The 24,912-nt window shown below is 38.7% G+C and overlaps 2 protein-coding genes across 25 annotated transcripts in view; both read left to right on the top strand.

Annotated features, from left to right (window-relative positions):
- Positions 1-11,523, top strand: part of LOC111608608 — a 73,227-nt gene extending 61,704 nt beyond the window's left edge. For all 24 annotated transcript variants that reach the window (XM_023333628.1, XM_023333629.1, XM_023333634.1 and 21 more), the window contains 22 exons: positions 62-252; positions 345-433; positions 1,013-1,137; positions 1,229-1,356; positions 1,440-1,557; positions 2,227-2,439; positions 2,514-2,684; positions 3,433-3,576; positions 3,682-3,746; positions 3,845-3,974; positions 4,816-4,901; positions 4,981-5,110; positions 6,339-6,529; positions 6,614-6,704; positions 6,804-6,933; positions 7,023-7,213; positions 7,870-8,025; positions 8,101-8,237; positions 9,098-9,231; positions 9,359-9,453; positions 9,633-9,876; positions 11,066-11,523. In XM_023333628.1, the coding sequence (XP_023189396.1) occupies positions 62-252; positions 345-433; positions 1,013-1,137; positions 1,229-1,356; positions 1,440-1,557; positions 2,227-2,439; positions 2,514-2,684; positions 3,433-3,576; positions 3,682-3,746; positions 3,845-3,974; positions 4,816-4,901; positions 4,981-5,110; positions 6,339-6,529; positions 6,614-6,704; positions 6,804-6,933; positions 7,023-7,213; positions 7,870-8,025; positions 8,101-8,237; positions 9,098-9,231; positions 9,359-9,453; positions 9,633-9,876; positions 11,066-11,157 (3,051 nt within the window). In that variant the 3' untranslated portion in view covers positions 11,158-11,523. The remainder of the gene's footprint in view (positions 1-61; positions 253-344; positions 434-1,012; positions 1,138-1,228; positions 1,357-1,439; positions 1,558-2,226; positions 2,440-2,513; positions 2,685-3,432; positions 3,577-3,681; positions 3,747-3,844; positions 3,975-4,815; positions 4,902-4,980; positions 5,111-6,338; positions 6,530-6,613; positions 6,705-6,803; positions 6,934-7,022; positions 7,214-7,869; positions 8,026-8,100; positions 8,238-9,097; positions 9,232-9,358; positions 9,454-9,632; positions 9,877-11,065) is intronic.
- Positions 11,524-16,098: 4,575 nt separating this feature from the next.
- bfar (bifunctional apoptosis regulator) lies at positions 16,099-24,444 on the top strand. Its single transcript, XM_023334492.1, has 9 exons — positions 16,099-16,491; positions 17,969-18,268; positions 18,788-18,886; positions 19,259-19,349; positions 20,640-20,812; positions 21,007-21,151; positions 21,332-21,511; positions 22,174-22,370; positions 23,252-24,444. The coding sequence occupies exons 2-9, from the start codon at positions 17,976-17,978 to the stop codon at positions 23,442-23,444; spliced, it is 1,371 nt and encodes a 456-aa protein (XP_023190260.1). The 5' UTR covers positions 16,099-16,491; positions 17,969-17,975; the 3' UTR covers positions 23,445-24,444.
- Positions 24,445-24,912: the final 468 nt, after the last annotated feature.

Below are 24,912 nucleotides of genomic sequence, written 5' to 3'. Positions count from 1 at the left end.
AGACTCAAACACATCATCGGGATGATGTATGCAAACACAACAACCTGTTAATTCACTGCAGGAGTCCCTGCCGGTAGACGTCAGGCGTCCCACCCTGCCCTGCGTTTGGCCCATGGCCCTCAGCAGCACCAGGAGGTCAGAGGTCAACGCTTGGTTTGACCGAAGCCTCCAGAACTACTTGGTCTTCCTCTCAAAGAGTCTGATCAGTCCAGATGTTACACACAACACCTCGTGTCTGGCCTTCCAGAAACTGTATGTTTCCAAGCAGCTTTTTTTTCTCTCTCTTTCTTTTTGAAGTTTATGTTTTTGTTTCTGTGTCCTGATTGAACCTTGTGCCATTTCAGTGTCTCGGTTCTTGGTCAATACAACTACACCGCGGTGGACTTTGTGCAGGAAGACGTGTTCAATACCATCAGGAATTACCTCCAATCAGGTGAGTTCGAGCGCAGCAGCAAAGTAACCTTAAATTTGTACTTATTTTGCTTTGTTTTTTAATCATTTCACTTTTAAGTTGTCAATTTGTAATTCTGATTACCTACAAAGGGTGCATGTAGGGTAGATATGAGGTATTCTGTAGACGGTAACAAGTTTTCTGATGGTACAGGCAGGTTCCTATCAATATTAAGTTTTTATATCCATAGCTGTACTATGGGTATCGCCATGGATACTTGTTAAATGCAGATGGAGAAAGTTCCCTCTGAATACAAGTAAGTCCTCAGAAATGCCTGTTAGTCAAACCCAACCTGTAACTCTTGTAACTACCCTGCAGACAAACTCAATTACCCTGCAAAAATATATTCTATAGGTGTCTCCTGTAAGTACCCTTAATGTTTTTCATAAATACCCCTCTCTGGACCCAAAAAGTATAAATGTTTTTATAAACAAGTAACCTTTAAGAACCTTGTAAGTACACACCTGTATCTCAAAAGTACCTCATAAGTTGGTGAATTACTCTTCATTTGTCATAAACATAAAACACCTGAGCCTAAATATTTTTAACCTGTCACCGTAGCAACACCAAGATGTTACGACCCCAACAACCCAGAGCTGAACTCCACGGCTTGGTTTGCTGAGTACATCGGCCCTTTCATGCCGTTCCTCACTCTTGAGATTTTTCATACGTTCGGATCAGATAAGGTACTGAATCTGGAGTTGATCTCTAAAATGAGAAATAATAAGAGACACAGATTTATATTGTCCCTGCTTTTATTGTTCCTGCTCCTTATAGTCCCTCCAGGTGTTCACAGTGAACCCCCTGAACATTGCACTCCTCAACCACTCGGTTTTGCCTCAGAACCTCACCAACTACTACACTGGGCTGGTCTACCAACAAGACAGTAACTTCAACCCCCTTCTGTGCGTTTATCACCAATTACCAAGATGTTGCAAAGTGTTTGTTTTTTTGTCTTTATTGTGTTATTTTGATATATTCTCTGCAGCCTTCCTCTGCTGTGCCGGTGTGTCGCTCCTGGCATGGCATTCACCCAGCTGACTCCAGCAGAAAGTTTGATAGTGTTGCGGAACCTCACCATTGTCTGCCAAGATCTTAATCCACAGGTAACAAGAACACAGAGGGGGAAAAAACTCTGTTTCTCCATATGCTTTTTTTTAGGCATACGGTCATCTTTTGACAAAAACACCGGAGACGATGTAAAGAACTTAAAAACGTGAACAGTAGCTGCATTTCCGTTACAACGGTATGCAAAGCTTTGTGGATCTTCCGCTTGCATTGCAATTGGAGTGTTTCTGTTAAATAAGAAAATATGTATGTTCACGCAGCAAGTCACACGATCTGCACCATAATATTCCTACTACATCCTATCGTCTGCTTCGTCTTTTCCGGCAGTAGAAATATCCGCGTGTTGTTCACTACTCATGATTCGAAAAAGTGTCTCCGTTGCTGTTTTGCGAAATATGCTGAAGCCACAAAACCACCTAGAGCAAACATTTTCTATCAAAATTCTTTTTCAAAATGATTTTCATTAAGCAAATTTATTTTAGTAATTCCAAAAGGCACAATTATATGGTCAATTGAAATATAGCTACTTTCCAGCATTTGCTCTTTTCTATTTCAATAGTTTATCCGTGGTGTTACGTGTCAGTTATGAATAATATTATTATGTACCAAAATAGGAGCTACACCAGGAAAATCTGCTGCACAATACAACTTCCTGTCGAAGAAATGAAAAATAAGACGTGAAAAGGTTTTTTCCTTTACATCTGTAGATTTCTGCTGCTCTGACGAGCAACTTCGGTAATAACATCGACTCCAACACCATCTCTGCTCTCGGCAATGAAAGCACCAGCATGTCCACGGGGCAGATCAAGGCCATCAATCCACAGCAGCTGATCAACGCACTGTTCACACTCAGCAACGTGAATGGCTGGAAAGCAGGACAGGCTAAGAGCATCATAGAGTCTCTGATGACAGTGATACAGGTATAGTTTCCCGTCGCCCATTCCATCTAGTCCATGACCAATTTTATGCTTAACATTCTTCTTTATCCCGCCAGATCAATGACTCTTCGTCACTTTTTACGCTGGGTACTCTCATCATCGGTGTCCCCTCCAGAGTTTTCAGGAAAATCCAAGGCTCTGAGATTTTGGTTGCCTCCAGAAACCCCTCGCTTGTGGGACACATGATGTCCGCTCCAAATATCGTCCAGCAGATTTTTGTCACCCAGGTATGCCTGCTTGATTTATGGTACAGGTTTTCATTATCAGGAAAAATAATGAAAGGGGCAGAATTATGTAAAATCAACTTTTTTGAACTTTGCATCATGTTACATTGTTATTCCCTCATCAATAACATACCTGGAGTGTTGCCTTGCTTCTTTCATGAATGTTTGACAAAATCCTTGAATCTCCATGGCAACAATTCAGCTGTGCAAAACGCCTGGGTGTACGTAGCTCCGCCTTTGAGGATGAAGCTAATCTGAGCTTCACTTTCCAAACTTCCAAGTTTCCGTCTCACAGAGCAGCTCCCCTCCACTCAGCTCCTTCAGACTAGCAAACAGCAATTAGCAAACACCTGGTGGAACTGAGCATCATCTGACCTCATTATATGAGCAGTGAAACGCTGGTTAAAAACATTGTTAAAGGGTTAATAGAGGAGCCATGTTGTGATGACTTCCTGAAGGCGGAGTTTCAGAAAGTGTAAGACTTAAAGAGACAGAGGCCCAATTTCAGTTACAAAGTCTAATTTTTCTTTCAAGTCATATTTGAAATAATACAGCATTTTTTTATAACAACTGAAGTTAACAGAGGTACTCGATTGTGCTATAAAATGGCGCTATGTGGCTGGAAAATACATAATCCTCTCCCTTTAAATGAAACTAAAATGGATTTAAACAAAGTTTGATTTGAGTCTTAAATTTGGATGTAGTTGAGTTTGGATAACTTACAACTGGACGCTCACCATTCTTCTGCCAGATTTTATCAGTGAACAGCACCGGTGAGGCGATCATCCAGAACGTTCCAGACGAAATGGCCACTGAGATCCCTCGGGTTTTCCTGCAGAGCTTTACAGCCGGCAGCATCACAAAGCTCAACAAGAAGAAATGGAAACGCCAGCAGGTAGAGGAGATATTTCTTCACTAAAAACCTGCAGATTTTTTTTCCCCTCTCATTTGTATGTTATCGGAAGAACAGCTACTTGAGTTCACAACTTTGTTTCGTCAGGCTGAGGTGTTCTTTGGCGTAATAGCAGTGGAAAACGCCACGGCTGTCCTGGGAGGTGTGGACAAGTAGGTTTAAACAATATTTTTAACAGTCTGGTCTGAAAACGTTGTCTTTTCTCTGTGTGTGTTAAGTGATCACAACGTGTATGCGTGTGTTTGTGTAGCCTGTCCTCCTCTGTGCTGCAAGGATTCACATGCACAAGTGTGAGAACGATTGAGAAGGCGCAGGTCAAAAAACTGGTCAAAGCCTGTCGGCGCAAAGGCACAGACAAAGTCAAACTGGTGGAGTCTCAGGTGAGAGTCTGGGAGTATAACTTTATTGACGGTGTTAAGAGAAAAATCTAAACACTCTATGAATGTTAATGACTATTTGCCAACTTGATTGAAAATCAGGAGATTTAGTATCAATCGTTTTTGTTTGTGGTCTGAAAAATCAGGCTTTTTGCTTTTGCATGAGACTTAAATGTCCCAGATTATCAGACAAGTTAATATTAGACTAATGTTACCTAAATAACTGCAAAACTCTGTTCACAAATGAAGTTTTTGTTTTTTGGAAAAATCTATCCAATGCAATCTAGTTTTGATTAAAACTTCCTTATACACCTAGCTAATTTATTGTTTTATATTTAAATGTGTTTTACAGTCTGAAACATTTATGTGTGACAAAAACAAACAAACAAAAAAACAAAACAAGAAATCTGTTAGGTTAGAAAAGCTTTTTTTTATTTTTTTTTATTTTAGAATTGTAATGCAAAGCGGAACAACAGTAACAGAGAAAATATTTCGCACCAAAATTCTTAGTGTTAAAACCAAGATATAAACAACAAGATTGTAGTAATAATATATTGTACAAGACTATAGCAGAAAATAATGTACAGTTATTAGAAACAGGCATATCAGACCCACAGTCCCAGGCATTTGCCTGTGAGTCAAATTATTTATCCATAAGTGTGCATATTATTTCTAGAACTATAGGAACACAGCATACAGAACTCTACATCTGTGCAGACATTGTACCCAGATGTTTAATGCTGTAATACCTCCAAATTAACTTGGTCGTTTCTATTTCTGATTAAGCGGTGACGGGAATATGCTACACGAATTGGTAACAGGTAAATGCATTTTGTCTCATCAGTTGACCTGCATGTTCAACCGCATCAGAGGAGAACCAGACATCACCAGCTTTGATCTTTTCCCTCCAGATGTGCTGCTGTACTATGAGTAAGTCCTCTTGCAATGTCTAACTAGTGTTGGACTCCTGATTAAATGCTGACGTGTTCATGTCCCTCTCCCGGCACAGCTACTCTCTGGTGTCACAGAGCAACTGCAGTTTCTACTTTGAGCAGCTCAGCGACGCCGACTTCTCGGTGTTCTCCTCAGAACTCAGCTACAAGCGGACCGCGCTGTTCGATAACGCCAGGAACTGCCTGGTAAGGTCACCCAAAAAACTATCGTTGATCACGAGAATCAATGTACTCATAATTTAATGCTCTGTAATTTTAAAAAAAATAGAGAGATTAAAGAAAATGCTGTTAAAAGGTATTACAAATCACATCTATATTGATTTTAAAAGCAAAAGATGTTTGAAATTGTTGTTGAGTCTCAACAGGGGCGTGGCCATAGACAGTTGGGGTTGGAAAATGTGGTTTTGTCCCCCCCAACCACCAAAAGTCAAGTCATTTTTGCCAAAATCATTTTTGTTTTTTTAAAACAAAAGACTTAAGCCATCGTTTTAGGAAGGTGACAAAATCACACGTTGATTAGCAATATGTCCACACTGCATATCAGTAGATGAGAGAAATTATCCTTTTGTTATTTTACAGCTGCCATTAATGACACATTTTTTGTTCATTGTTTCAAGTTTATTTTTTAAAAACTCAGATGTTGCATATCAATTGATATTTAAATCTGAATACATTAAATCATAACCAAGGGGCTCATTTACATCTCCAGTCCAACTGGCTGGTTGATGTATGTGATGTTTAATAATAACAAAAAGCAGCCTCAAACTACTGCTCCAAAAACCTCTTCATAAAGTAAAAAGGGGGGTAATTATACAATTGCTTGCCATTTGTGGCCTGTAATGGTTCAAAAATCTTGACTTTAAGTTTATAAGTTTAATAGAGTTAGCATAACAGCGCTAAAAACAGAGTTGTACACGGTTAAGCTGCGCTAAGCTAAACAGGCTAATTGTGTGGCTTGCCATGGCCTCATAAACAACATTAGCTTCTTTGCAAACCTATAGACAATGTTTTTACAAATGTGTAAAAGTTTACTTTTGAATAATTTTTCTCACTTTTGTGCTGCATTTTCAATAATTAACATAAATGCAGCCTCATACAGTTCGATGTGAGTAAGCTATGCTATGCTAGCTTCAGGAGCAGAGCCTCTTGATAAAATTTACTGGCAGCCAGTCAGAAAGATGAATATGCCAAAGAACATTTCAATAAATTATTTTAATTTATTTTTTATAATAATGATTAAAAAATAGGTTGGATTTGGTGATTTAAAAAAAATTCTGATTTAAAAAATACGTTAGAATAATTTCCTTTTTTCCCCCCTCATCTTCCCTCAATTTTCTGAGGCCCACCTTAGCAGCCCCTGTAGGTTTATTTATTGTTCTAATTCTATTTTGCTCATGTCTGACTTTTATCTCAGGGCATAACAACCACAAACCTGACTAAAGCTCAAATAACAGTTCTGGGAAACATGTGCTGCTACCTGAACGCTTCTTACATCCTGAACTCTGATGAATCCATCTTGGAGAAACTAAAGACCTGCCCGGATCTGTCTGCCGCTCAGGCGGCCGCAGTGCAGACCCGTCTGACCGGTGGGACCTCTAGATATCGGTAAAGATCTGTGTCTTTGGCAGAAATTTGTTGCCTTTGTTGGCCTTTAAAAAAAATAAATGACCTTCCTTTTTTCATATCCAGACTTGCTTCGACATGGACTGAAACAACTCTGAGGAACCTCGATACATTTCCTCTGTATATGTCTTCAGATTTCTATGATAACTTTGACAAAGTAAGTCACTGCTTCAAAAATGATCCTGTGTGTGCAGATGAAAGAACAAGAATGATTAAATTTCTTTTCTCTTGATTTTCCTGTTTTCCCCGCTTGCAGACCACGAAGCGCTCGTTCTTACAGTACTACCTGAAAGTCCTCAGTACTAATGGAGTCAGCAGAGCGAAGATAGGGGCAATGAAAGCAGAAATAAGACAATCAATTAGTAGCAGACTTAAGCGGCAGACAGGTCAGTTGATAATCCTTTCATCTGTTTTTTTTTTTTATGCTTGTTCATCCAGTAATGACTGATTTTCAAATTTCCTCCTCTTGTTTCAGTCACTGAATGCACAGCAGGAGTAATCACCAAGGTCACCATATACAATACCACCTTCCCCTTCGACTACCCCAACATCAATCAGTTCAACAGCTGTCTCAGTGCTGCGGTCGTCAGGGACAACCTGGAGGTCATCACCCAGAAGGTGCATCAGCAGGACTACCTTAAGATTGTTCTCAGCAAGCTGCAGGAGGTGAGCACATGGAGCATGACGATGTATCAACTGGACCAGTTTACTGATGTGCTAGGCTAACTTTAGCATGCTTGCTCTTCATTTTTGTACAACGTGTTGATAATTTGACTTGCAGCATATTTCAGTCCAGCTCAGGTTAAACTGTGGCAAAAACTCCCATTGACAATCCCATCTGAGGTGAATTTTCCAGTCCATTTCCTACTTACCAGGGTCACACTGTAAATGTTGGGCAGCAATCTTTAATTTGACCAGATTCTCTTTTAGTCTTTTTTTTTTTTTTGGTGGGGGAGGAGAGACTCAGTTTGTGGTTGTTTAGGTTACATTTTGTGTTCTTTCTGATTTGTGTCTAATTTAATAACTCATCTGTTGCTGCAGCCATGTCTGTTTACTGTGTGTTGCGTGTGCCATCAATCTTTCCTTAACTATTTATGCTGTTCAAAAATAAGTGTTTACCGTTTTTATTTTGTTCACTATGACGGAAACTGACGCACCATGGAAACAAAACCTGAGGATTTTCATTTTAACTTTCAATAAGAGCACAATTAAAAGCCATTACCTTATATTGATTATTCGGAGACAAAGATAAACCCATCCTCAGTCTGTATCTTAATTTGGATGTTTCTCTTTTAATTCTTTGTATAACTTTCTGTATCTAGGCATACAGCACCACCGTCCCTGAAGACCAGGTCCAGGTCTTGGGCCCGGCGTCGCGCGTTGCCTCGGCAGATCAGATCAATACATGGAACATCACTCAGGTGGACACGCTTGCATCTCTGATGGACACAACAAACGGACCGCTGGATCCAAGCTTGGTGGGCAAACGGTTAAATGTACTGTGCTCGTATTTGCCGACTGTTTGTTCACATCAGTGCTTTCTGCTGCTTCAGGCTAAAGCTATCATCTCTAAGTATCTGAGCGTGGAAGGCAACAAACTTGAGAGCGCGGAGCTTAATGCTATCGGAGGACCAAACCTGTGCTCTGTGAACACTGAGGTACTTGGCAACATCTCTCAGCAGAGCTTGAGGTAAGTACTCATTGTTTTGGGTTTGTTCAACTCTTAGTCTCACTGTATTGTCTGGGTTAGGTTGAGGTAAAATTGAGGATTGCAGTGATATAAGTATAATTAAAATGCAGCATAAATGTATTTCGGCATGGTTTTAGTAATAGATGCTGTAAAAGCAGGTTTGTAGTATTTCAGCTGGTTAACATGGAAGTTATTTTATTTTATTTTGATTTTTTTTTTTTAGGTATCAGTTTTTTTTGCCATTGTGGATAGAAAAAAATCAGTAAAATTCCACACAAAAAAAACAACTCACATTTTGTGATTAATCTTAGAAATTGTCCAGAAAAAACGTGAAAATGTTTTTGAGTTTGAAAAGTGAAGAATTTACAACTTTTAAAAGTCAGAACATTTACAAAAGTCAAAAATTTTCAACTTCTGAAACTCAGAAATTACCCCGTTTTCTTTTTTTTTTAAAGAAAATTTCTGAGATTAACCTCAAAATTTCAGCGTTTTTGGCAGACATAATCCTCCTTTTTTCTGTTTACTGTGTCCTTAATATGCCATCGTAGTTTGCTGGTTATTTTCTAAAGTTGATGTGATTGTTGTTGCATAAATAAACTTTGACTTGACTAAATTTACTGCATCTATTTTTGTTCAAGTTAATAGTTCCTGCCAAAAGGAACACAAGCACCGAGTTTCAGGCGATATTGAAGTTCTTGCTGGTTGTTCTGGAACAACAAAAGCATCTTTTAAAAGCATTTACCAAAATATTGTTACTCTGATTAAATTACATGTTCGGACTTGTTTAAGTCTGATTTATTGAAATATAATGTTTCATTGACACATTTCAAACATATTTTTTGCCATTTCTGCTGCCTCAGAGAAGCCAATGCTTTGGATGTGTCCAACTGCACCAGTGACAAACTCAAGGTGCTCTTCAACATCGCCCTTCAAGCGTTTCAAACTAACTCTAGAGCAAGCGTTGCATTGTACCAGTTCATACAGCCATACCTGGGTGAGCAGACACACACACACACACACACACACACACCCACACACCCACACGCAAACCTGCAGCAGTAAATAGAAAACATCTCTTAAAGATTGAGCTAAACGTAAACACCATTTTTTTTGTCCTGTAGGGGGCGCACCTATTGAGTTTGTTAAAAGTTTGGCATCTTCCAACATCAACATGGACCTGCAGACATTTGTTAAGCTGGACGAGAGTGTGGTACAGGTCAGTGTCATCTGGGTTTGTTTTTTTTTATTTGTTCTGGTAATGGTGTAATGTTATAATGAACAAAAATGGATGCAAATACTGTGCTTGTGATTACTTAATTCTTTAAAACCTTTTATGTCTTTGTCTTTATGTCTATCATACCAAGTATAAAATGTGACCTGCTTTGCTCTCCATAGAGTCTGCTTGTTGGCGAAGTTAAAAGTCTTCTTGGTGACAACCTGCCTGACTTAAAAAGCTATGAAAATACACCGATAGTACGCAGCTGGATCTCAAGGCAGACACAATCAGAACTCAACACACTAAACATTGGGCTTACAGGAGGCCAAGCTGACAGCTCCGTCTCTACCAACTCGACTTCCAGCGCAACCACCCCTTCTGCTACCACAACTACAACAGTCACAACTGTCAAAACCACCAAAGGTGAGTCTTAGTCAAACACATTCTCAGTGGAAGCAATAGCCAGAACAAATGATTTCATTGACAGAAAACCGTGTCGTTGGCATCAATGGAAGGATGTTGCAACAAACTTATCAGTAGCTGCGTTGCCATTACAGATGAGCACAAAGCTTTGACAATATTCCACTAATGTCAAAAAAATAAACAGTGTAACATTGCGATTGAGGTGTTTCCATTAAATGAGAAATGCAGTTAAAATCACATGTGTCCACTACAGGGGGATAGAAACCAACAGTAGCTGTAACCGCTCCTTAGCCGTATTGGATTCTCCCGAGATTGTCACACACTATCCGCAGTTTCATTAAACATATAATTGCACAAATTCAAATTAGGAAAAATTTACTGATACTTTTACTTTTTTGATCAAGTTTTTTGTGCTAGGATGAGGTGGTTTTTCATCTGTATGAAATTTTATTTCACATCATACGAGTCGTGATCTACAACCGGATGTTACTACTGGTGGAAAAGACGGAGAAGATGACAGGAAGCGGTGGGAGGAGGATGGCGTGGCATGCTTTTTTTTTTTAATGAATAAATGTATTCACAAGTGATTTTAACTGCGTTTCTTGTCAAAAGGAAACACTGCAATTGCAAAACAGTTTTTTCGACATTAACAGAATATCAACAAAGTTGTGCGCACATTGGTCAACATAAAAATAGTGACTAATCTTTAACATTTTTATTCATATTAAATAGAGAAACGCACAATATTGCATGTTATTAAACGCAAAGTTTGAATGAAAAACAAACAATTTTTGTCAATCTGTATTTCTAATAAAAAGCAGAAACAGACTTTAGTTGCAAATCTCTAATACGGTGTAAGCATTCCATAACTTTTTTTTTTTTTTGCAAAATTATGCTTTGAACCTTTTTCAGTGACAATTCAAATTTAGACAAGCTGCCCAGATGTTTATTGAAAAGCATAAAGCAGTTTCCAAATGTCCAGGTTTTTTTCTTTAGAGCCTCAAAACTGATTCAGCATTTCACCAGATGACATGGCAGATGGTTGCGTTTTTTTTAGCAAACGGTTCCTAGGAAATGCATATCATACAGGATAGTTTCTGGTTAAAATGAGGTCATTAGTATTCTTATGTGAAACCACTGGAGGGAAATTTGAACTGTTCTGAGTGTCTAAAACCCGTTTCTGTTTTAGGCGCCGGGGCCCGGATCCATGGAGACGTCGCCGGCTTCACCTTCTTTGTTTTCCTTGCGCTCCTCGTCTCGTCCAATCAGGTTTCGATCTGAAGAAACGCGCGGCTGATTATCAAACGCGCACCGTAGGCTAAAATGAATGGTTGGATTAAAGGGTGAAATCATTTTTGGATATATGTCTAATTGAAAACAAACACTGTTTAATGTTGTTTATAATGAACAAAAATATTTCCTGAACAGAAATGGGTGCAAATATTGTGATTGTGATTACTTAATTATTTACTTAAAAACCATTTATGTCTTATCTATAATACAAAATGTGCTTATTTGCAATTTGCTGTAGGTATTTGTGAAGGGGGAGACATTCTGTATTTTTATCCTCCATATTTGACTTCTGATGCCTCATATGAAGAATGCTTCTGTTAACACTTATTGAAATAAAACTCTCCACTTTACTCATCTTGATGCTTCGTCTTTGCATTTCCCTGTGTAAACCTGTAAGTCCTCTGAGCTGCAGTTTCTGCCTCACAGAGCAGCGCTCCCTTCGGTCTCCCCCACTCAGCTCCTTCAGACTAGTCTGCAGCGATTAGCAAACACCTGGTGGAACTGCACATCTGCTGAGCTCATTACACGAGCTACTTCTCACTGCAACTCTGCTAAAAACGTTAAAGGGTCAATAGAGGAGTCTTGTGGTGATGACCTCCTGAAGGCGGAGTTTCAGAAAAAGAATGGATTTCTTAAAGAGACAGAGGCCCAATTTCATGGTGTCAAATTACAAGGTCAACTTTCTTCTAAGTCATATTTGACATACATAGCATTTTATAATAACTGAAGATAACAAGGTACTTGATTATGCTATAAAAGGACACTATATGCCTGGAAAATGCATAGTACTGCCACTTAAAAAAAATCTAATCAAATGACTTAGAAAGGAGACAATCCTCTGCTTGTGGCAAACGGACATCCAGAGAAATATCAAAACTGGAATAAAACAATATTGATCATAAATATATCTCATATCGATCAAATATGGCTGAACCACAGCCATCTACCTGCATTTCTAATGATTTACTTAAAAAAAAAAATCAAGGTTACAGTTTCTGTGGTGTCTGTTTTGTTTAACTAAACCAAATCCCACTGTCCTCTACAACACACAACTCAAAGGTTCATTCTGTGATAATAAATGAATGAATGCAGAAAACCATTCATTGCGCCCGATTTACTTGCGGTGGAAAGAATGAACGTTTGTAGCAATCACATTGTTTAATTGTTGCAAGATAATCAAAAAAAGGTTTATTAAAAAACTCTCCATGAACAGGAGAGTCTTGACATTGAGGGTTTAGATGGCATCTGCTCAAAAAAGGACAAGCGTTTTAATCTATCTAAAATTCTCTGTTGACTAGAAAAAAAAAAGTTGTTGCAGATTCGTTTTTATTTAGAATTAGATGACGTATCAATGAGCCGCCGGCGTAGAGCTGCGGCGGCTATAAGCGTCTATAAACTCCCAGGACGGTCTTGCAGGTCGGACAGGTGTGCTTGGCATCTTTCAGGCGGTCCACGCAGAACGGGATCAGGCAGCATCCGAACACAAACCTGGAGGAGAAAGTGGACGCATTCAGAACCTCCTACTCACATCGGCGCAGAAAATTTACAATGCACCACCTGACGGAGTTATTTAAACCCGCTGACTTTAGATCCAGGCCCAGAAACTATTGGCTTTGTTTGTAACAATCTGTAAACCTGTAAATCCTCTGGAGCTGCAGACATGACATTCAAATTAGCCTTCAGTATTCATTTCTAAAACAAATATGAAAAGTCCGATAAAACAACAACTAAGTATCAACATATGAATCTCTAAAGGAAAACGTGGCCTTGGATGTGCTCCTGTTGATTTTTCAATGTGTTGCTTGTATAGAAAAATGATTTTAAAAATTTGAATAGCTCCCCATGGACTGAGGATGTATGTATGAAAATATATAATTTGGAAACATTCTTTTTTTTAGATTATTTTATTTATAATTTTGTACAGAATAACATACAGAACAAAGGAAAAACAACTCAACAGTACTTAAGACAAAGGCTGTTTATAAACCCAAACCCTTTCCACAAAAAGAAAAAAACAATTAAATAGGGATGGGGGTGTCAGTTCACATCGTGACAAATATGAACTGAAAAGGAAACCTTATGTTAAATATTTGGGGTAAGAAATCCATCTAGATAACGAAAGTAAAGTTCCCAAATCTTTAAAAAGATTTTGTTGTTTTTTTCCTTAGGTTATATGTGATTTTTGTCCCAAGGGGGATACAACTCTTCATTTCTGAAAACCGTTTCGAAACATTCCTGAGTGAATATGACAACAAGGGGTCTGATCCGGTCGACCAGCAAACATTTTGCCTTCCATCACGCAGCCAGAGCGATCAAGTTATTAAATTCATAATAGATCAAAGATATCACGAGAAGAAAGTCAGGAAATCAGAAAAAATAGCCAGCTGAGAAAGTGAAATGCATTGTTACGCTGTAAAACTTCCTCATGGACATTCTTTTTACCCATATTCACTAATCAAATGAGAATGCAAACAAAAATACCCACAAAAGGAAGCAGGTATTAAAGGAATTTGTTGAATGCCGTTGAAAAGCCAAAGGCATTTCATAGTTCGGTACTCATCTCATGAATTCAGCATTTTCATGAGATGATAAGTCTTTAGACTTCACAAGCATTGTTGAAATACATGAATGAAATTTAGAAATGTGGCTTTTTATATGCGTTGAGGTTGTCAATTTGAAAACTAAAAAGATACAAATGTCGGGAAAATGTGCTTTTTAATTGGAGTTTTTTCCCCTGTAAGAAACACTGAAAATGAATCATTTTACACTTATTTAATCCCCCCCCCGCAGCCTGGCGCTCAGAGGGAGCGCAGCAAATGTCACGGTCGGACAGCGGGGAAACGGGATGTTATGCCCAAGTTGTTTCTCTGTCAGCAATTTTATACTTAAAGCCCCACCTCCAAAAAATATGTGCTACCTAAACAACAGTAGCGTTCCTCTTACCCACACAGGAAGAGTCCTCCACAGAAAAGGTAGGTGAATAATCCAGAGGAATATTCCACCTCAGAGAGGACAGTCTGATGGCACTTTGGGCACATAATCTGAGCTGGATTCTCTCCTAAAGGGGAGACAGTCTCTGCATACAAAAAGCCATTTTAAGAACATGTTGGCACTACAAAAACGACAAAAACATCTTTTAGAATCTCTCAGAAACTGAACTTACTCACCAACAACCACTACTGGGTTTGACATGTTCCTGTAAAGTGTGAACATTGTTAGCCACACCAAACGGCAAATAATAAAAAGTAATACAAAGACGTGATTTAGCAAATGTCATAAAGCTATGAATAAAGAGAGAAACCGTGTCTCAGTGTAAGCCATGCGTCAAAATAAAATAAGTCTCATAAACAGTGGCATTCGTCGAATCGTTGTCAGCGTTCATGTGTATTCATATCCAGCGTTGTTTTTGCAAATAAACGGAGCCCTTCAATCTAAGTGATGGAGAATTATTGAATGATTATAATATCTAGAATATTAAAATATTACTCTGAACTTACAGTCTGCGTCGGATGATTTTTGGCTTGAGAGTGGCCGGGTTTCCCACAGAGATGACATTCTGCAGCGCCGCGCCTCCTCTTTATTAAAATCACAAGACGCTCAGGCGGAACATGTTAACAATTGAACTTTTTTCTTTTCTTTTTTTTTTTTTACATGTTTTCTTCACTAATCTCCAGCCAAATGTTGGGTGTTGCTTGTAGGTCAGCATGGATTTATTTATTTATTTTATTATCTATTGGCTGTAAAATGTGAACATTTTGCAGCTGGAAATTTTGTGAGAGGTAAAATACTTATAGAAACAACTTTCATTAACCCACTCACTCTTTTTGGGGGTTTTTTAGGGTTATTTATTATACTTTAATTTAATGTATAGAGGAAATCAAGTTGGTGGTTAACATCAGTCCAGCAGCTTCTGTCTCTATACATTAAATAAAATATAATAAACACTAAGCAATAGCATGGTTGCTATGGTAACCACCAACCTTCAAGAGCAGCATTAACAGAACTTAATACCTCAGTAAAAGTTCACTTCACTTCACTTCAATTTGCTTTATTTTGGTAAATTGTCAACATTATACACAGGAAACAAAAAAATAATAACTGACCAAAAAAGGAATAGGCTAAAGCCAAAGCTTATTGTTGACCCTGTTCACATACTTAGCAGCCTAGCATCATAAAAGATATCTTCTGGCCATTTACATACAAACACGCATGTACAGTATATACATATATAAATATGATTTTTTTTTTTTTTACAAATATGATTACAAAATGCATATACACATCTACATAACATAACAGTATAAGATTTTTATCATTTTACATTTGAAGGCTCTCTTAGAGCTCACCAAGAAAGGACATCATTTAAAATCAAACTCAGTTGTTGTACCAGCAGCTCGAAGGTATTTCAACGTTTGAATGTTGTTCATGGTACAGCTCTTGCAGATATGGCTAAAAACAGTAGGAGCAAGCGGTACCCGGAAACGATCTATGTGGCGAAAATTTAAACGGAAGTACGTGACCACTACTCCTGGCATATAGGCTATTCATTCCACCCTCAATAAAATCCTGTTACATATATATATAATTTTTCTGAGACAAAAATTATGTTAACTGATGTTTGTTCCTACAATATCGTACAATGAAAATAAACTATTAATATTGACATTTAATTGATAAAGATCGGTATCGGCCCAAATGTTCATATCGTTCATATCAGCTGATTCTGGTTATCAAAAAGGAGGAAAACACAGCAGGATATTTCCAACTTTCCTAAAAGCAATAGGAAGTAACCTTTTCTACTTAGCTCTCAAACAATAACAATTACACACCTGTAGACCTGGCATAGAGCAGCAAACACTGTGACGTCATACGGTGTCAAGCCGTAAGCACTCCCCTGCATCACGCGGGCCTACGTGTAAGGTAATAGGTTACTTTCATTATCATCACCGAGGGAAGTAGTCACAGGTTACTGAAGGCCGGCAGCTTCACTTACAGTAACACCTGCACTTTGATCTGATCTCAGGCAACTTTTTTTTTTTTTAAAGCGCCAGAGATCAGATCAGTTGTGACGCAAGCTTTTATCGTTGGAAGGATACGCACGGAAGTGAACTTTTCTTCTTCAGGTGATCCACAATCGACGCTGAGAACGCAGGGGGAGGCTTTCCACGGCAACAGGAGCTATGGCGACGGCGATTCTCGAAGAAATATCGCTGCTCTGGCCGGACGCTGAGTTTCATTGACTACAGGAGCTCACAGGACGGTTAGCCGGGCAGTCATGTCGCCCTTCAGCTGATCACCGACCCCAAGCCGAGAAAGAAGAGGGTCAGTCTTCTTAACTACTGTAGTAAGGGGTTAGGTTTCCACGTTAGCTTCGCTGTTAGCTTCTATAAAGTTATGACCAACAGGCTAACTGACGTATCCAAACGACAGGCTGATGCTGACATATTTTCACGTGTATAAATCAGTTGTTGCGCGTTGTTTTGCGGGACAGCGCAAAAATGTTATTACTGATTTACCTCGTAGCCAATCAGTTGTTGGCTAGCTACAACTAGCAGTACTGTTAGCCAGAGAATTTAGCTAACGTGCAGTTGTTGTGGATGTGACGGTTAACGTCACAAAGCGTAAATATTTTTGTTTAAACTGTTTTCTTTTTGAATGCAGAATTCAGAACAGATATAGCGCTTATTCTGCGCTTAACTTCACTGTAAAGGGTTTCCATTTAAATTAGAATTGAACCAATTAGCTCGAATTTCTTTACATGCAAATTGCCGTGACAAAGTCACAAGTCAGGTTTTTTTTTCTCGTATTTTATTTTTTTTTTCACAAAGGTCGACAGGTATTGTCTTTTCTAAACTGGTTAGTCTAAAAGACTTAAATAGTATTCTTTGGACTTGAGCTGCATTTACACTTATTTCAATTCAGCTTTAGTTTAAATAAGGTCTTTTGGTATTTTCCTTTTATTTTAAGTTTGATTAAAGTATCAATGGACACCACTCAGTTTGTCCATTGATACTCACTCACTCATATATATATATATATATATATATATATATATATATATATATATATATATATATATATACACAGTATATGTGTGTGTGTGTGTGTGTGTGTGTATCACAAAGTACCATTTGCTGTGCATTAACTGCTGGTTAATATATTCCAAGTGTTATGAACTTGCATATTAAATGCTAATGTAACGTTTAGCTACTTGGTCATAGTCTAACGGCTACGGTTGCTTACACTGGACACAAATGACATTGCCCAAAATGCTGAAGGTCACAGAGTATAGGAAGAAAATATGCAGCGAACGTTTTGAGTGGTTCGAATAGGTCTTTGGGACGCCATACCATATTTACTTGGTTGAACAAAAATAACAAATGTAGAAATATTTGAAGGGTTGAAGTACATATTTTCTAGGCACATAGTCCCAGATTATAGCAGAACCAGGTAAAGATTTACAACTGCTTCAGTCGTAAACTGAAATTGTTGTACATATGAAAAATAAAATAAATTTGACTTTGCACGCACCGGGAGCTGGCTCCTTGAAATTGGCCCCCGTCTCTTTAAGAACATCCTACCCATTCGCCCCCAGGACGTCATCACAAAAGTGCTTCTCCGTAATGCCGACTGTCTCCGTAGTCTGCGTGTGTATTTGTATTTTAAAAGACAAAAACAAACAAACAAAAAAAAGCAGCTTTTGGAAAAAACTTTGTAACAAAGATAACAGTTCCAGTGATAAGATTTCCATTCCGCAGCAAATTCTTTCCTTCATTATCACGTGCTTGCTCCTCTTCAGTTTGCATATGTTGCCCCCCATGGAGTGGGACCCAGCAGATGGAGGCCTGGATCTGCTGGCGGACGAGCCTCCTCTCGCCTTGCAATCTCTTCAGTCAAAGCCCAGAACGAGCAACATCTCAGAGAATGAGTTCTCGTGCCACTGTTGCTACGACATCTTGGTCAACCCAACCACCCTGACCTGCGGCCACAACTTCTGCCGCCACTGCCTGGCTCTGTGGTGGGAGTCTTCACGCAAGAACGAATGCCCAGAGTGCCGGCAGATGTGGGAAGGCTTTCCTAAGATCAACATAATGCTAAGGTGTGCTCTTAATAGCTCAAGGCTCGCTCTGTTTGAGGCAGGAGTGCTTTAAACTTTGTATTTGTGATGTTTTATTTTTTTTTGGGGGGGGGGGTACCTGAGAGTCTGTATATTTTCTCATCACGTAGTAACCCAATGATACTGGTGGTGAGAAAGAAGACAGAAAGTGGCAGGAGGATGATGGCGCAGCTCGTGTTTTAATGACTGAAGATCACTTATTTACATGTGATTTTTAGCTGCGTTTCTTATTTAATGCAATTGCAATTATTATTTATTTATTTTTTACTAAAAAATTACAATTTTTGCCACATTGGTAGTGGAAACACAGTTAATGTTACTGCCATTAAAAAATTACTTACTTGAATAGTTTTTCCTCATCATTACCAGGGAGACCAGTCACTGTTGAGGGTGTTTATAAATATATTTTATATAAAAAAAAAAAAAAAAAACTATAGCTAAAAAAAAAAAAAAAGCATCTTCCTGGTTGCGCTCAGTTTCACTATCTCTTTCTCTTCTTAGGGATGCAATTGAGAAGATTTTCCGAGAGGTTGTACACAGGAGGAGAGCAGAGATAAAGAAAAACCCTCAAGTCTCCCGGAGCTTGTTGGCTTTTCAGAGGTCATTTTTGTTTTTTCCCATACAGAACTCTTTTTTTTTTTCTTTCTTCTTTTTTTCTTGTATCCAAAGGATTTGTCGGGAAGTTGATTTACTCTCAAGAAGCTATAACATAATCTATACTGTTGTAACTCTTGAACTGTTGCTTTTTGTTGCATTATGTACAACTTGTGTGTTTTGGTGGATTTTAGTGTTTTGTGCTAGCCTAGAAAATTGGATTTAGCATGATATGTCCCCTTTAAGAATGTTCTATTGTTGGGAATTTTAGACTTTACATGCTCACAATATTTAGGGGCTCAGCTTGATAATTATTATTGCTTTATGTTTTAAATTAAAAAATTAAAAACACCTTTCGTCTTTGTTTATCTTCCTTAGGTATGGTGACAAGTTGGGTAGACCCAGGACAAGGCAGTATAAAGGAGCAGGTTTCTTCTCTGGAGTCTTAACTGCACTGACATGTGTGGCTGTAAGTGCAACATGGAAGAAAAAAAACCTGTTTGCGTGTTTAAGGTGGCAACAAGCAGAGCATGAGGGTTTTGTAATCATAAATATGGTCTTACTCCCTACTGACTTGCAACGTTAAATTCTTAAATGCTTATGTTTGTTAACTACATTAGACATGCATAAGCTATGCTGCTCCATCTAATAGTTGAATGTTATCACAGCAGTCTCTCTAAGGGTCAGCTGTGCATGTTTTTTTGGGGGAGGTTTTTTTTGCTGACAAAAGAACATGTTTGCTTTGTCCGTGTGGCACCTGGGAGCAATGTCACTGTGTGCCTTGCCACGTGGCAGTAAAATTGTTTGTATATTTGAGTATTCACTAGTATTATGTAAATAAAGGTCCTTGTAAATAGATGACATCACAAGGACAGACTTCAGTCAGGTTATGTAGAGACAGTTCAGTGTTGATGTGTGTGCAGAGTTTTAGGTAGGTAGGTTTCTTTTTTTTTCTTTTTTTTTTTTCAATTTTCAGCTCTTTTCTCTCTTTTGTTTTATAAGTGGGAGAACTTTCCCTGCATCCACTGGTGCATCTCAATCAATAAGCATCAACAGCGCTTGACCAAGACTTATGTTGGTTTTAATCAAGCAGCTAAATGCTCTGAACTGTAATGACATTCCAGGTTACAGATGCACTGAACAGAGTTGTATGTCTTGACTTTTCTAAACACTTTTTCTTGCCATTGTAAATGTTGCGCTTCTCTGATTATTCTGTAAAGGTGTCTAATATGAGATTGCATAAAGAGACCACCCACCACATTTTATTCTAGTCCTGTTTATGAACCTGCTTTTTTTTTTGTTTTGTTTGTTTGCTACTGCAAGCATATTAATGAAATCAGAAAACACAACATGTGCTTGAAATCATCTATATTTAATGCAGGACAATCCATTTTGGATTTGTGTAGATGTTTAAAAAATGGGTCTTTACCAACACCGCCATACAGTGTAGTATTTGTACACTAAACATGCAATAACAAACACGATTTCATATGTTCATAATGGGGATTATTTGTATTGCACATTTTTAGCAACAAGGCAATTCAAACTACTTTACAATCTAAAAAATGCCATGTTCAATAACTGTGTGACATTATTTCCTTATGTTTTAAATTTGCCCTTAGTGTACAGTCTTGCTATATTGTTTTCTGCTTTCACGTTGCTTCTTATATATTACATTGGCGAACAATAAATATTTCTGTTGTGATTCTAAAATTGGTGACTGGATTATAGTGTTTTTGTAATTTCCTATTGTGTCCAGGTGATGGTGCTGGTGTACCACTGGGGCAGCGGAGTATTGGAGCAGCACGACTTGTTGATTAGTAAACCGGTGTCTCATTGGACACCAGAAGAGGTCATTTCATGGCTGGAGCAGCTGGGCCCGTGGACCGAGAACTACAGAAAACTTTTCCAGGTGGAGAATGTCAATGGAAGGTAGAAACATTGGACTGGTTCGTTTTCTTTGTTTATTTCGGTGTCGTAATAGTTTCATCCGGACACGTTTAAACCCGGACGGCCCGGTTTGCTCCCGGCAGCTAATACTCGACACAAATACGCGTTAGAAGATTTCAGCTTGTTGTCTCCTGTCGGTGTTTTTCACCGTTGCGATGCTAATTCCTGTGTTTCAGGTTACTTTTGATGCTGGAAGACGAAGATCTGGTAAAACCGCCGTTCAACATAGAGAAGCAGACACACAGACGTGCTGTTTTAGCAGAACTGGAGCGAGTTAAAGCGCTGGGGGTCAAACCTCCGCAGAACCTCTGGGAATACAAAGTAAGCTCCATGTTTGAACAACGTACAGCTGAAACTAGGCAGCTACATCCAAAAAAAAAAAAAAAAAAAAAAAGATTTGATGACATTGCAGATTGCTTCTTGCAGCAGTAGAGATGATCTTGTTTTCAGTTATTAACATGAATGACTTGTCCTCTCGCTGCTTTTCTTGGTCTCTTCCAGGCGGCCAATGCAGGAAAATCTCTGTTCTTGCTGTACGGACTGAAACACTCCCCTCGTCTCACCATTTTTTATTTGTATTTATTCGATTATTCTGAGACGTTTCTGCCCTTCCTGCACACCTGCTGTCCGGCCATCACACACATCAACAACACCGTGGAGAGCCGATTCCTCCACACACAGGTAACACACTTTATCCAGTCAGAAGTGATTTAAAAGCAGTTGGTAAATGGATGCTTGTCGCCTGTTTACCCCTACTGTTTAATGATGGCACTGTGACTACTGATATACTATGTTGTTTATAAATCAACCTAAAATAATGCATTATTGTTCTCTGTTGACAGGAGGTTGAACTGAAAACCGTAAACAAATGTGATTATAATTTGAAAATAGGAATTTTGGAGCCAACGTTTAAGGCGAACGGAGAAAACTGATGTATTGTTGAGATAAAAACATTAGTTCACTGAGTAGTTTTTGTTTAAATGAACTGTTCGACTGTTTTAAGTTGTCTGAATGTCACACAATGTCAGTCAAAAGTTAACACACATTGTGTCTGGTCACACATTCCTCATGGCCAAGATAAACGATATTGAAGAAAGAAGTATGCAAGTTGCATTGTTATACATTAATTTTACTCTGGAAAAAATAGTTCAGACTAGTAAACACCCAAATGAAGGTCTAATAATGAAACTGAGTTGCGGATGAAGACGTGGGGGCTGAGCGGTTTTCCTTCTGCTTCTCCCACATCGTGACGCCAAATCACTTCTACTGTTTTAGCTCCGCGGGTTTTACTGATGTCAAACTGCCTGCATACTCAGCTTCTGTCGTCTCCCTGTGTGCGTTAGGTGGAGCCCAGCTGGCAGCAGTGGGGGGAGTTTCTCGTCAAGTACTTCTTGCTTCCATACCAGCTGATCGCGGAGTTCGCCTGGGACTGGTTGGCGGTCCACTACTGGACGTCACGCTTCATCATCGTCAACGCCATGCTGCTCACTATGCTGGAGGCTTTCTCTCTGTGGAGGCTCTGGACCACAGCCCCAGTCAGGTACTGTTCTGTCTGTCTGCTCCTTGACGCTTTGTTCCCACTGTGGGATGGACAAGTTTCGGTTTTATATGACACCACTTATCCTTTTTATTTATCGGTGCCGATTTCCTTAATTTTGGGAGATCGGTGATTGGCCGATTTTACATAAGAAGCCGATCTTATCCACAGATCTTATCTAGCGTGGCAAAGGTCTAAGAATCAAATACTGTAATCTTTTGCTCTCCGGTGAGAAAAGTTTGACTGACAGACCGGCCCACCAAGTTATGTCTGCACATTTATAATTAACTCAACAACTTTCTTGCTATATCGAGCAACATTTCAGACAAAACAAAATGGTATCGGCCAAAATCGGAATTGTTTTTTTTAAAAATCAGTGATCGGCCAGAAAACTGCAATTGGTGCACCCATACTTTTTATTGCCTGCTTTCATTTCCCACATGCTTCTTGGATCACTTTTGGATTTGCATGGCACGAAGCGTAAATCAGGGTGATCAGGAACGGTTTTGCTCCGCCAGTGAAATGTGCTGCACAGCGCAGCAGAGCAGAGACGCATGTAGTGTAAATCCAAGGTGAAAGTCAAGATGCACAAGAGAATCTGGTTAAATTCTCTTCTCTTGGCACAAAAGGAGAAAGTATGCTGGTTGGGTCTGCCTACTGTGCTGTAGTAGCAGTTTCCCACAGATGTGTGGCTCTTCATTCATTTAGCTTACACACACACTTGGACTGGTGCTTTGGTTTGTCACTTTATCTTTCAGGTTCAGGTTCCAAAGAGAACATGCTCAAAAACAAAGGGGGCCTAACCACCTGCCTAGGAAAAGAAAGTTACTTAAAAAAAATGACACTAACATTCTAGCTAATTTGTACCATTTTGTTTTTTGCAGGACTCTGCCACAGAAGACGTGGATCCACCTGTGCAAGATGCTCTATCTGGGATTCGCCTTTGCCCTAGTGTGGTCTTTTATCCCACAGTTTGTGTGCAACTGCTTTTTTTACTGGGCCCTCTACTTCAGTCCCATCATTAACATAGACCTAGTGGTGCAGCAGCTGATGCACCCTGAGACATGGGCCCGATAACAGACTGCATATGTCAGTGCCTACGCTATGCTGTAGAGTTGACAGCAACATAAATAAAGCCCCGTCTGAAGTCCAAGTTGCAGGACTGGAAGGTTCTTTTTGGGGGGGTTTTAGTTCCATAATCTCAGATGAGTGTTTCTCATCTAATGTTTGAAAGGTTTTCTGTCTTCCTGTCTTTAGTCTTTGCAGTTTGGAACAAGAGGGACTCCAAGCCGTTTTTGGAGAAACAACTGATCACTGCTGCGATATCTGGACGTCTTCTGCGTATTAAAAACCACAATGCCTATTGGATCCCAGTGACAATACCACGAAGGGACGTCAGGACTGAACACTGTTTGTATTAAAGAGTTGAGCATGACTAGCCCTATGGTCACTGTTGAGGACTCAAAACAAGATTTTTTTTTTCTTTTCATTATGATTCTTTGACTTCTGTAGTCGAAGACTTTTGTTGCCGAGCTTCTAATCATTGAGGAAATGCACAACTACTTCATCAAGATCAAAATATTTTATTTGAATTTTCAGTTACTCTGGTCCACTTGCTACAAATCTATCCCAAAACTCCATATTATGAGATTTGGTGAAATTATGTGGTGTTAACTATTGCAGTTTATAGTTTAGCATTCGCTCTGCTCAGAGTTTTCAACAATCTGCTGAAGGCTTCTTTAGCAGATTGCTGTGCTGCAAGGTGTGTAACACTGAATTTAAAGATAAAATCTTGAAATTTGTTGAGATGCTGATGGAAATTGATATTTTAAAATGTTTAATATGCTTTTTTTTAGTTGCCTATACTGCTGATAAATACAGTTGCACATCTTTGATTGTTCAAAGAAAAAATGTTGCAGTGTCTTTTCCATTTTTTTTAATTGTTGGACCAAGCCAATTAAAGAATTATTAGGTTGTTGTTGTTTTTTTTTACTAAGTTTATTTGCACTTAAAAATTTGACACTGTGACTGAGCTCTTTTATGTTCTCGAATGAATAAAATAGGTTTTTTTAAGGCATTCAAATGTCTTTTTTTCTGATCTTATGGAAAATACCCCAGGAATACAAACATTGGATATTTTCACTCCCACAGGAATAGGTTAGGTAAAGAAAATCAAGGGTTGGTTAAAAAATATTTAATGCTCAAGTCCTGATATAATATGTATCATTATTTTTATAATTTACTGCATTTAGTCCAGTTATCTCCTAACCTGTTTTAAAGACATCTGTCTTTGCCCCCCATTTTTTTTTAGCATTTCAGGATGTTTTTCAGATGCATTTATTTTTTCTTTAACCCTGTTGACTTTGATGTTTTTCCATATTGTTGTCTTTTTCTTTTATATTTTTGCTCTACCTGATTATTTTCAGATATCTTGTTTGTTTGAGACGGTTAACTTTTGAAGGCAAATGCAGTTTTAACTATTCTTACTGGGGAATTTTTCTGCCATAAGCACACATTTTCAGTCTGAAAGCAGGATTTCATGTCT

Source organism: Xiphophorus maculatus, chromosome 5 (assembly GCF_002775205.1).
Source record: "Xiphophorus maculatus strain JP 163 A chromosome 5, X_maculatus-5.0-male, whole genome shotgun sequence".
In the NCBI taxonomy this organism is placed as follows: domain Eukaryota; kingdom Metazoa; phylum Chordata; class Actinopteri; order Cyprinodontiformes; family Poeciliidae; genus Xiphophorus; species Xiphophorus maculatus.
Note: the sequence above shows the minus strand (reverse complement) of the source record. Positions and strands in the feature narration are given on the sequence as shown.

Excerpts from the sequence above, each read along its gene's own strand:
- bfar (XM_023334492.1), top strand. The coding sequence starts at position 17,976 with ATGTTGCCCCCCATGGAGTGGGACCCAGCAGATGGAGGCCTGGATCTG. Across the intron at positions 19,350-20,639 it reads CTGCACTGACATGTGTGGCT|GTGATGGTGCTGGTGTACCA; the intron begins GTAAGTGCAACA and ends TATTGTGTCCAG. Across the intron at positions 22,371-23,251 it reads TGGACCACAGCCCCAGTCAG|GACTCTGCCACAGAAGACGT; the intron begins GTACTGTTCTGT and ends TGTTTTTTGCAG.